The sequence below is a fragment of the Vicia villosa genome, unplaced genomic scaffold (genome assembly GCF_029867415.1).
Source record: "Vicia villosa cultivar HV-30 ecotype Madison, WI unplaced genomic scaffold, Vvil1.0 ctg.000666F_1_1, whole genome shotgun sequence".
Classification (NCBI taxonomy): Eukaryota; Viridiplantae; Streptophyta; class Magnoliopsida; order Fabales; family Fabaceae; genus Vicia; species Vicia villosa.
In genome coordinates, this window is record NW_026705297.1 from 815,445 (window position 1) to 828,768 (window position 13,324).

Sequence of the window (13,324 nt, forward strand, 5' to 3'; positions counted from 1 at the left end):
TATATATATATATATATATATATATATATATATATATATATATATATATATATATATATATATATATATATATATATATATATATATATATATATATATATATATATAAAGTGGTGTAGTGGTAAGGAGTTATTAAAATATGCGAAGGTCATGAGTTTGATTTCTAATATCACAACTTTTAATTTTATTTTACGTAGAAAGAACACTAAAATCGGTTCACTAAATTCACCGATTTTTAAGCTCTTTCGGTCACTAAAAGCGAATTTTCTAGTAGTGATATTATCAAACTAGATAATCTTCAACCTATATAAGAACTGATCGATCACACAATCCCCAGCCAAAGCTTTTATCAAGTTTAGCTTCGAACCACATATTTTATCCCTAAATGGATTGTATTCAAGCAAGGTGTATAAACAACATTTTCTTGTTGAATTTTACAATTCTACCTATCAAGAATTACATTGATATCCTCACTCGTCAAGAACTTTTCTAACAAAAGGATTTGGCTATAACATCTAGTGAGAGAAAGTTAAATAAAATTTTAGAGAGAAAGAGTGTGTGAGAGAGAGGGAAGTGTCAAAATATGTTTCTACATGATTTGAAATGAGAAATGAGAAATGAGAGTTCTATTTATAGACATGAGGAATGCCCAAAACGGAATTCTCTTTTAATTATTTTGGCCGTTGTCTAATCGATTAGCACTTTGGCCTAATAGATTAGATCATAAAAAATAGTCGTTATTGGTCATTCAAAAAGGAAAGGAGATATTGATAGTTGTTGCACATCATTGAGGTACTGTCTAAATATCTTGGGGCTTAAGTTTAAATTGATCTAATTGATTAGCATAATGGACTAATCGATTAGATTGATCAAATATTTCCCTTTAGCTATTTCTAATGCTCCTAAGTCACCTATCATAATTTAAAGATACTTTTGAAAATGTTTTCTCTTGGTTAAGGTATCTGAAAAAAGGTTTTAGTGTGTGTGCTTATAACCATATACTTTTACGAAAAAGCCCTTTGCTTTTACAAAAGGTCACTCACTTACTAACTTAGGAGATTAACTCCTTCTATAAGTCATCTTTCCTTCTATAAGTCATTTTCCAGATATTATCTTCTGTATTGACAATGCTTGAGATCTCTTGAAGCTTTAGATAGAACGCTTTGTTTGCCATCTCAAATTTATCAAAGCGATATACCTTGAGTTTGTATCCTTAACCGTTTAAGCGTTATGCTTGACTTAACATTAGTTATCTTTATGGTTGACTTTATGATTGACCTTTATAGATACTTCTACAATTGTTTTCACAATTGTCATCATAGTTGTCATCGTCAAAAGACGATGCCTTCGTTAAAGATATATTACCTACAAAATAAGGTTCAACATCTTTTTGGCTCTAAATAAAACATAAAATTGCAGGAGATGGGAATAGAAAATCAAAGGCCTCTGATTTTCAATGACTAGCTAGGGTGAAAGTTTTATCATAAAATATATTGTTTGTAATCATGAATATTATTAATAATAATAATAATAATTATTATTATTATTATTATTATTATTATTTATGTAAATTTAAATTTTAAGAGAGTTACTAAGGTGGAGGTGGAAGAGCTCGTTTGAGAATTTTAGAAGAAATTCCTATAGCATTGTGGGATTGTGATAGTTCAAAAAGTTTAGGGTCTGATGGAGTGAATTTTGCTTTTATAAAAGAGTTTAGGGATGATATAAAAGTTTACTTCATCAGAGTTATCAGAGTTCTGTAGTGAAGAGAAGATGGTTAGAGGGGCAAATTCTTCTCTCATTGCGTTAATTCCAAAGAAAAATAATTCTACGAAATTATCTTACTTTAGACCACTTTCTGTAATTGGTTGCATTTATAGGCTTATACAGATGATCGCGTCAGCCATCTTGGACACACATTCAACTTTTATTCTGGGCAGCCAAATTATTGATGATATTTTAATAGAAAATGAATTTGTAGACGAACTCAAACGCAAGAAAAAAGAAGTGATTATGTTTAAGGTAGTCTTCGAAAAGGCTTACAACACAGTGGACATAATTTCCTAGACGGGATTCCACGAGAAATTGATGAGAAGAATTTAGAATGTTTGAAAACATCAACTATTTTAGTGCGGGTGAATGGCAACCCCATAAAGGAGTTAAATATGATCAGAAAGTCTAAGGTTGAAGACCACTTGTTCCCCTTCTTTTTTCCTACTTATAGTATATGCTAATTATGAGTGATAAAAGTGGGGGAACATCAAGACCATAAAGTCAAATCTAATTCTATTTCAGATGATGTTGGTTTGCTTGCATTTGAAGCAGTTGGAATAGAAGACAATTATTCAATAATAAGAATGTTTTAGTGAAGCAAAATTAATAAAGAGGAATCCGTGAAATAGGCTCAATAACAAGTCTAAGCAGTTACTCTGATGTGTGCTCAAAGGTATTTGTCTCCTAAAATACATCACCTTTGCCATTTAATTAAAGTTAAAATCCAGTACTGAAAAAGAAAAGCAGAAAAAAAAAAGCTTGTAACATTGATGAGCTCTTTTAGCTGGAACTGGAAATGTCATGATTGTCCGCAATGCAAAGAGTTTCTTAGTTACCGATGTTTTCTTGATCGCCACGTAAACATACCTCCACATCTAAAAAATAAAAAGAGAGTTTTACAAATCACTTTTATCAATCAATATTACGCAATAATAATAAATTATATGAATTTAAAGTTAAAATTTGTGAAAATAATCAAGGATACGCTAAAAATGTAAAATCTAAATATTCATAATACTTGTATAATACAAGTAATATATACGTACAACCTGCAAGACATGTGATTACATCCACCCCTTTTCTGGACATACATAGAACATCCTGGACATTTCTGCCAATTTTTTGTTTTAGCCAACTCTAAAAATTTCTCATCCAATTGTTTTTCTTCTTGAACCGGCTTCGAGTTCTGATATTCCCGACATTCCCGGCAATTCATATCAGCGTGCCATGGAACATTACATTGTGCACAGAATAGTCTATGACAAGAAGGACATTCGCAACTTGTAACAACTTCGACACCGTCATTCACCATCATAAGAGAACAATTCTTATAAGGACAGTAAATCTTTTGCTTCGAAGAAATCGAAGACTCGCAAATTGCAGATTCCCATTCAACAATGAGGTCTTTACGTAAAATAGATTGAAATTGTTCTGGTTTCAGTTCCACGGAACATTCTGGATCCGGACAACTGAGTTTTACCACTTTTTGTTTTCGTTGAAGTTTAACATACTTGGATATGCATTTAGTACAAAAGGGGTGATTGCATGAAGTGTTTGTGAAGATTTTATAGTCTTTTACAGAATCAAAACATATACCGCATATGCTTTTTGAGGATTGAGAGGTGGTTGCTTTCTTTCTCTTTTCACCATGGCTGTCTTCTGAAAGAGACTTTCTCTTTCTTGAAAGAGAAGTAGAAGAATGATGAGACATGAGAGGAGTGCGTTAGGGTTTCATCAAACTATACTATCAATATGTTTTAAAACAAAACAAATAAGGAGTTTATAACTTTGATCGTGCTTAGGGTTATTTGTGGACAGTTACGAGAATCAAGGAGTAAGATACATACATTAGTTAGGTTGAGATTTAAAATTAAACTAGTAATAAACCCGTGCATTCGCACGGGTTCTCGTACAGGATGCGGATTTGTTGCAGATGTACATTTTTTTAATAGAAAAATGTCTGATACCCGTGAAAAAATAATAATTAAATGTATAGAAAAATGTCTTGTACCCGTGAAAAAATAATAATTAAATGTATAGAAAAATGTCTGATACCTGTGAAAAAATAATAATTAAATATATAGAAAAATGTCTGGTACCCGTGAAAAAATAATAATTAAATGTATAAAAAAATATCTGGTATCTGTAAAAATAATAATTGAATGTATAGAAAAATATTTGGTACCCGTGAAAAAATATGAAACTAATTTGACACATAATTACATTTGACACATAATTAGACTAATAACATTTATTTTAGAAACTAATTTACTTGTAAATTAAAAATATATAAAATTTTATTAAAAAATATATTATTAAGATATAAGTAACCTATTTTTTGATAAATATTATGAAATTAAAAGTTAAACTATTTTTTCAATAATATAACTTCAAAATATTTTCCAAAAATATATGTTAAATATTAAAAATCATAATTTCATGTACATTAATTTGGTAATTATAATATAATAATATCGATTTTCAAATTTCAAACATCTATATAAGTATGCGTAATAAATTATAATAATATACACCCTGAAACAATATTAAATACTAATTGTAATAAATATTATAACATTGACTCCTCCTCTTTGGTTGGTAAAAACCATAAAAAATTTCAACATTAATAATAGTAAACATAAAATTAATTTAATAATGAACAAAGAAATTTAAAAAAAATGTTATCAATGAGAAATTGCATCACAAACTTGTAATTATTAAGAAAGTGAAAGAAGGCAACATATGAGCACAATGTTATTTTTTTTATAACTATAAGATATTTTTTTATTTATATAAACAATAATATAAATATACCGTACAAAAGAAAACAGTTTTTGACAAACATAAATAAATAAATAAAGTAAGAATACCACAATTGATTGTTTGTCATATTTAAAACAAAATTTTAATTTTTAAATTTATATTTATTATTTTTTAGAACTATTATATAAAATATTTATTTTATATTAAACTTTAATTCTTAAATTTATATTTTTAGATTTTTTTTAAACTTTTATAAATATGCATTAATTAATATCATAATAATATATTTATTTTTAAAAAGAGAAAGATAAAAATATTATTTTATTGAAGAGAGATAAAAGTATTATTTTATTAAAGAAAAAGAAGAGAATAAATAAGAAGAATAAGAAGAGAGAGGAAGCATAATAGAGAATAAGAAAGAGAAAGAGAAAGGTAGAGGAAGATATAATAAAGAAGAAGAGGAAGAGAGAGAATGTATAGAAAATAAAAAAGTATAGAAAGTAGATAAAATATGGAAGATTGTCGCGTGGAAGCAAAGAAGAATGAGAAGACATCCACGTGGAGGCTTAGTTGAGCAGCTGGGTAATTGTGTAATTTTCAGAACATTTAATTTTCTTATATTGTAGATGTTTCTCAACCTTTTTACATCAAAAGGTTCCAAACGATAATTGTTCATACATCTTTTTACATCACTCATTATTAATATCTTAATCAATACTCCTAATTAGTACTTTCTATTGATGTCATTCTCACGTTGGGAGACCAAAAAAAGGGACGAAAACGTCTCGCACCCTAGACAACCCCTTTCCAGTTGTCTTTCATAGTTCTAAGCTATGACTTCCAAGTTGTTGATATTTTATTTTTCAAACTTTAAATACAGTTTTATTTAATGGGTGTGTTTGTTTGATGGATTAAAATTATAATCTCCAGAACATCATTCCTAAAAATAGTATTGTCAGGAAATTTATTTCTATCAATGTGTTTAACAAATGAATACAATTTTCAGGAATATTTTTAGGTTTTATTTTAATTAAATTTTAAAAATTAAAAATTAAAAAATAAATGTCTTAAAATAATATGAAAGTGGGAAGTTATGGTTGGTAATTTTTTATTTCCATGAAAATGTAAGATATCATCCTTTAATATGGAAATTAAAATGAAAAATTTCATGAACAAAACTTATTCTTGAGAATAAAAGGTAGGGATGGGAATAGGCCATACCGATTAACGTGGGCCTACGGCCCAGTCTACATAGGCCTAGGTTAGACCATGCTTTTTATATAAATAGAAAAGGCCTATGCTTTTTTATAAGCCTATTTAACTAAAAAGACTAGGACATAGGCCATATAAAAAAGTCTTTTAAGTCAATAAGTCCGACCTATTTAAATAAATATAAATAATTTTATTATTATTATTATATTATATTTTGTACTTTAAATTAAAATATAAAAATAAATATTAGTTATTTTAAAGAAATTATGAAAATAAGATGAAAAAAAATCTTATGAACAATGTCATAAGTTGCTTCCATAAGTTCTTTCAAACAAATAGTATCATAAAGTTTATTGTTCTGGACTGGCCAAATGGTTAGGCATGACCCAATCCGCTTCCAAGTCCAAAGGAATTCAATGACGATGGCCTAACCAGCTAAGACCAGTAGAAGGCAATTTCCCCATCTGCTCTCCGCCGGGCACACAGCCGCCTAGGGTCACGCCTCTTCCCCTCTGCTAGGCACAGCTGCCCAGGGTCACTCCTATGCCCCTTCGCCAGGCACACGGCTCCCAAGAGTCACGCCTCTGCTCCTCCGTCGGACACAGTAAGGGGCCGAGCACCTATAACCGTGCGAGGGCATCTCCTCCTCTCGTCAGATGAGGACTTCCCCCTCTGGTGCTACTAGGAGTCCCCACATCAGGGTCCCGAGAAGCTATAACCGTGCGAGGGCGTCTCCTTCTCATTTCCAAGGAGGACCTCCATTCCTCGTAGGGATTGAAGCCAATGCCCTTCCAAATATCACATGTCTTCCTGCTTCCGAAAAGACCGTGCCCTTCAGGTATTTCGCGGCAGTTAACCCAGGATGGAGACCACGTGCTGGTCTCCACTACATACGTAGGTCCTGGAAGTCTCCATTCTGGGCTTACACATCCGGCCCAGTGTTGGATCTTGGCTCAACGCTCGGCGCTATATATACCCTCTTTCACTAGAAGATCAGGTATCCAATAATTCAAACTCTTACCTTCTTTCTCTTTTGTATCTATGCACCCTTTCTCACTTTAGCATCGGAGTGTCTTGCATGTGCAAACCCCCTTTCCTCCTGCACCAAACGCGTGAAAATCTCATCGTCGTAGCTGGCCCACTTCAGGTTCTGGTCACCGGTAAGATCAGTGGCGTCGTTTGTGGGAAACCTCCTTCCCCGTCTTTTATTTCTTCCTCCAAGAAACTTAAAGATCAAAGCAAACCTTCATTTCTCTCTTCAGGGCCAGCCACAACAACGACGATGAGAAGACACTCTTCCTAAAAGAGCACGCCACACTGCAGAGGTGTCATACCCTAAAATTTACCCGATACGATTCACGTCTATTAATTTATTGAGGATATCTAAATTAGGAGTTATGGGGTTTAACATTTGTATTGTTAAACCAAATCTCTTATAAAAAAACCTTCTAATTGAATGTGGGGGTGTATCTATAGGATGTCCTTTGAGCCCAATTGAACATTTAGGTCCATTAACTTGTTCCTAATTTTTAATTTTTAATTTTTTGGTTGAAATTATATATTTCGGTTTTTCCCTATTTAAAACATTTTTTTCTAACATTAATTTCTTTTTATACAAACTATATATAAATTATTATCTTTATTTTATTATTTTAGTTAGTATTATCATTAAAAACAAATCTATTATATCAATTATATTAATATTACTATTAACCATTATTATTATTAAAATCAAATCTTATATTCATGAATTAAATATACAATAAAAGTCTAAATACAGAATCAATCTAATTTACAAATTGAATCAAATCCTACAAACCTAAATCAAAACCTAAAATAAAATCAAATCTTATTTCATGAATCAATTTACAACAAATCAAATATATTACAATCAAATACAAATAAATCTAATCTAATCAATCTAATTTTCAACAAATTGAATCATTCCTAATATGAATTAACCCTGAGGCTATAAATAAGAACCCTAAGTCTACAGAAAAGGGGATGAAGAAGAAAACCCTAATCTAAAACACGGAGAAAGAGAGATCGGAGAAGGGTGTTGAAGCGCGAAACCTTCAACCTTGCGCCGACACCTGCAAGCAAAAAAGAAGAGGATTAATAAGGAGATTGGAGCTTACACGATCCAGAATTCAAGATAAAAGGTAACCCGAGACACTTAGCTTAGGTTTTTATGTCGAATGCATGTGTGTTTTGATGTTGGTTTCTGGAAATTTAGGATTAGGGTTCTTCAACTTAGGGTTAGATTAACACCCTCCTGGATTAATATTAAACAAAAAATACACCTCATGCGTTCTAGTTAAAAGAAAGAATAATTAATTGTTTTAAATTACATGATTAATTTTAAATAATTGTTATTTGGTTCGATTATGTTTAATAGTCGCGCTGATTAATAATATTTCTTCGGATTAAAAATATTCAAATTGATATTAATAATTGGATATAATTTTACATGCACACTTAAGGTTTAATTCGTTAATTGTTTTAATCGAATCAATCGATTACGATAATTAGCGACAAAAATTAATTTTTGTCAAGCTAATTTATATTAGGGTCGATTTATTAATTGTTTTAATCAAATCAATTGATTATGACGTTTAATAATCAATTATTCAATTTACTTTAATTTAAATAATTTATTCAAAACAGTTCAATTTACTAAAGGTTTTAATCGAATCAATCGGTTACAATAATTAGTAATTTTTTATTAATTTGTTAATTATGTTGATCAAATCAATTGATCAACGCGATTAATAAAATTTCAAAATATTAAAAAGGGTTGTATGCCATATAATAAACCTCTAACATCTTCACAAACTACGTTACACAAAACTGCGACAATTACCAAACTGCGTACGGTAATTTAAGATACACTTCAACATACAAACTTCAAAGACATACAACCTCTAAAAAACACCAACATACCCCGAACTACGTAGACTCTGATCCTCCATAAGGAGGTACGTAGGCACTTGGTAACAAGGCGAGTCCCCTTCCCCAAAATTTCAATAGGTTTAAGGTTTGCCCTATTTAACTTTCTGTCACCTTTCTTTATGTAGCCATAAACCTTACCTTAACACTCTTAAGCCATAAACCTTTACCTTAGACAAAACCTTAAGAAAGGGTTAAGGGTGCCTAACACCTTCCCTTGACCTGATTATAATAACTTATCCAGATCTCTAAACTTCGTAGGGTTTCCTATTCGCCCTGGAAGAATAGGTGGCAACTCTAAAAATCTAAATTTTTAGGGAAGGTTGCCAAAAGAGGGATGGGCTCACTACTTCTTCCTCCTTGGACAACATGGGCGACGCCATTATCCCCCTTTCAGAGACCAACAAAGTAAAGAAGATTCAAGAAAGGGTAGAAAAAGAACTTCAACAGGTCACAACTTTGCCCAACGTTAAGTCTGCCATGGCTACCCTTTTATAAGCACTCAGTCAAGCAAACATCCTGATCTGCCAACAAAACGAGCGGGTCGGGGCGCTAGAGAAGGGGCGTCATTCAATATCTCCTCCGCGGGGACATCTCCATCAAGAGCATGCGTGGTCTGTTGGTCCCTAGAGCCAACAAGACCACCGCTGCCCAGAACCGTGTTGCTGCCCCACCAAAGAGCACGCTTGGTCGGTAGGCCCCCGGAGCCAACAAGACCACCGCTGCCTAGAATCGCGTATCTTCCCCTCTAAGGAGCATGCATGGTCGGTTGGCCGTTATAGCTAAAAGAAGGTTAGACGAAACCGAGAAGATGTGGGTCAAAGAGCTACCTGGTGTGCTCTAGGGCTACCGAACTACTACCTCGAAAACCTACTCGGGGAAAAACTTACACGACCCTGGAATGCTGAAAAACTCAAACAATACTATAACTAACCAGCAAACCATTATCCAGCCAACCTTCATTAACAACAGTGCTCGACCAGATAACAAAACGCGTCACGGTACGAACGCGAATCTCTCCATGACAATGAAGATCGAACTCTTGCTCACATTGTAACATTTTGGCCCGACGGGGATACCTACACCTAGCTCCGCCATCGTAGTATGTAACACCCTATTCCCCGTCGCTATTTTAATTAGTAAAATAAATCCGAGTAAGTACAAATTTCAATACAAAACATCAAGAATAGGATGTTACTTCGTCATCAACATTTAAAACATATATGCTCAAGTTTATAAAAGGTAGATACATAACACATTTCGGGTGAACAGAAAACATCGTTATTATAATCCTTCAAAACATCAACTTCTTTATTATTGCGGCGGAAAATCAAACATAACAATTCAGCAACATCTTTAATCATCAAAAATTCCAACGTTTATTCAAATAAAAGAGAGTTACACTACTTTCAAAATCTTCAACATAAACAACATTTCAACAATCAAAAACAAATAAATGTTCATCCCTCCCCGGTGTTACTTATCAGAGCATGACATTGACTCAACACGCACAACGAAGTTAGAAACGTGCAGGTGATCCACAATAGGCGAGGTTGGATATAATTATCTAGACTTTTGTTTGTCTTTTCTACATTACATTGACTTAGAACTTTCTAGGCTATAAGTTAATCTAAGATTTATTGGAACACTCTAGAAACATCCTAAAGCACATATAAATAGACATGCATATGTGTAATTGTATTCAAGCCTTTAAGGTCTAATAATATTGAAGGCTTCATCATACTATTACTCTCCTACAACAAATTGATTACTTATGTGTTGCCTCTTATCCTGTGTTACTAAATGCTCCGATACTAGTTCACACACTACTTGGTACTATCTTTCAACTATCAACCAAAGCTCTTTACACTATCCAACTACATTCTAAACTATCACTACTACCTCAAATACTCAACAGTGGCATCAGAGCTACGTTTAGTCATACATTGCGCGTAGTTATATTACCTACCTACCATTCCTAAATCCTCCCAACTACTTCAAAAATTTCCTTTGTAATATTATCCCACTTCAAAAACAATTTCTAAGCTATGGATAACACCACTCAATCATCATCTATTTCTGTCCCTATTTTCAATGGTGAAAATTATGATTTCTGGCATGTTAAAATGGAAACATATTTTTCATCTCAAGATTTATGGGACATAGTAGAAGAAGGCTTCACTGTTCCCGCAGATACTTCAACTCTTAATGCAACTCAAGAAAAGGAGTTGAAGAAAAATAAACAGAAAAATTCAAAGGCGTTGTTCACCTTGCAACAAGCGCGCGACTGATGCAATTTTTCCAAGAATTATGGGAGCTAAAACTGCCAAAGATGCAAGGAACACATTGAAGGAGGAATTTCAAGGAAGTGATAAGGTATGTGCTGTTAAACTTCAATCTCTAAGAAGAGATTTTAAACTATTGAAGGTGAAGGATTTTGAGACAGTTAAAAATTACTATTCTAAATTCAAAGAAATAGTTAATCAAATGAGAGCTTTGGGGATGATATTCTTGACAAGAAAATTGTTGAGAAAATTCTAATTAATATGCCCCCAAAGTTAGACCCAATCATGATAACGATTGAGGAAACCAAAGATTTGTCCACTCTATCAGTGACATAACTAGTGGGCTCTCTTAAAGCATATAAGCAAAGACTAAATAGGCATAAAGAAGATATGCTTGAAAATGCCTTCCAATCAAAGCTCAAATTTTGGCCCCAAAGTAAAGAAGATGAAGGAAATAAGAGTTATGGAGAAACTTTTAGAAGAAGAGAAGATTCTATAAATTTCTTTAAGAACAAGCCAGATAAAAGTACTCCATGCAATATATGCAAAAGACTAGGCCACACAGAGAAAAATTGTTGGTACCGTAATATGCCACAATGCAACCATTGTAAGAAGTTCGGACACATAGTGTCATACCCCAAAATTTGCCTTCATATAATTACAAATATCATTTTATATCGATTAAGTGATATGGCACAATTGGTAAGGCTTTGAGAGTAAGAGGTACAAGAGCGAGAAGTCCCGAGTTCGAATCCCACTTCTGACATTTTTACTTTTTATTTTCTAACTTTAGTATTAACTTCATTTTCATTAAAAAATCACAAAAAATAGTTTTTTTATTATTTTTATTCTTAATTTTCGTATTCATTATTTAAGTATTTTTTAAAAATATTAATTTTTCACTTTTTTCATTTTATTCATAAAAAATAACCAAAATATCATAAATAAAAAAATTTGAGATTATTTGTTTACATTTTTATAAATAATGCATTTTTAGGATAGTATTTTCATTCTTAGAGAAAAATTAATGTAATTGATTAATTATGTCAAGAATCAAAATCAAACATTATATTTGATTTAGAATTTTGATTATATTGATTAATCATTGATTTTTTTCTATTTCATTTAACCTAAAATTATATTATATATACTTATACTTTACACTTTTAGGGGACTAAGGCCATCTCCAATGGTGCAACCCATTTTTGAGTTTTTTATGGGTCCCACTAGCCATATCATCTCAAAATAATTTATTTAATATTTATTTTATTGGTGTAATTCAAATGGGTCCCACAACTTTACCTTTGAGTAATTTGATTGGGTACCACAATTTTTTAATAGTTGCGTTGCAATGCAACTCTACTATGACATGACAAATTGATTGAATATTTAATTATTATATTGATGTCTAGTTGGAGAACTCATTGAAAAATATTACCATTGGAGATGCTCTAACAAATCCTAACCTATTTTCTCCAACGACTGACCCCTAACCTCAATCTCAAAAATCTGTAGCTTTTCGTTCAACACAAAATCACCGAACAATTTTTTGACAGTTTTTTCCATTGTTCATAATCTTTAGCAAAACCTGAGTTGTACAGCCTAATCAGTTAAATATTTATTTTTAGTACTGTGTCCCTACGTGTTGATTGAGGGTGTTCATCCGCTTCCTCACAAACAACAAAAAACCATACATCAACCAATATTTCAACTCATGAAGCCAAAGCTTTTTTTGTAAATCAAACAACACGAACTTTAAGCTCACAACAACAATATTGTATTTGTGTTTCACTTTTTTTCATGACAGCATAACAGGTGTAAAGAAGAGGGGAATAAATCAAAGCTCGCGATAACAATATCGGTGCAAATCGGACAAACGCAAAAGGGAACCCACCGGACAGCCATATACCACCACGGAGGACGTGATTCCGACCACCAAAGCTCCAGCCGCAATCAACAACAACAACCGCGCCGGACATCAGCCCAGCCCCCCTTAGATCCGAGCAACCATCAACGTCGGAACAGCCGCGAGCAAACTCTTCATCCGCGTACAGTCACCCGTGTTAGCACACCACCGCAAGCTGTCGTTTGGATCGAAACACCGCCGTTCTCCTCAAGCTTGCTCCGTTTCCCGCCGATAAAGCCACCGCCACCGCATGAGATCTCCGACGCGCACCACGGTCTCACAAGCTATCCAACCACCGAAATCTAAACCGGAAAAACACACCGGACCAAAGCATTGAGGTTCTCGGTTTCGGATCCACATACGGGGTTGGTTTCAAATGTCGGTAATATCTTCTTTTTCATTATTCCAATTTTGATTTATGGTAGTTTTTTTTATA

The 13,324-nt window shown here is 32.7% G+C and overlaps 1 protein-coding gene across 1 annotated transcript; it reads right to left on the reverse strand.

Moving 5' to 3' along the window:
* Positions 1-2,490: 2,490 nt before the first annotated feature.
* Positions 2,491-3,484, reverse strand: LOC131630290 (uncharacterized). The gene is made up of 2 exons (XM_058901083.1): positions 2,823-3,484; positions 2,491-2,503 (listed from the first exon to the last, which is right to left on the reverse strand). Exons 1-2 carry the CDS (start codon positions 3,482-3,484, stop codon positions 2,491-2,493), a joined length of 675 nt encoding a protein of 224 aa, XP_058757066.1.
* Between the last annotated feature and the right edge of the window lie 9,840 nt (positions 3,485-13,324).

Excerpts from the sequence above, each read along its gene's own strand:
- LOC131630290 (XM_058901083.1), bottom strand. The coding sequence starts at position 3,484 with ATGTCTCATCATTCTTCTACTTCTCTTTCAAGAAAGAGAAAGTCTCTT.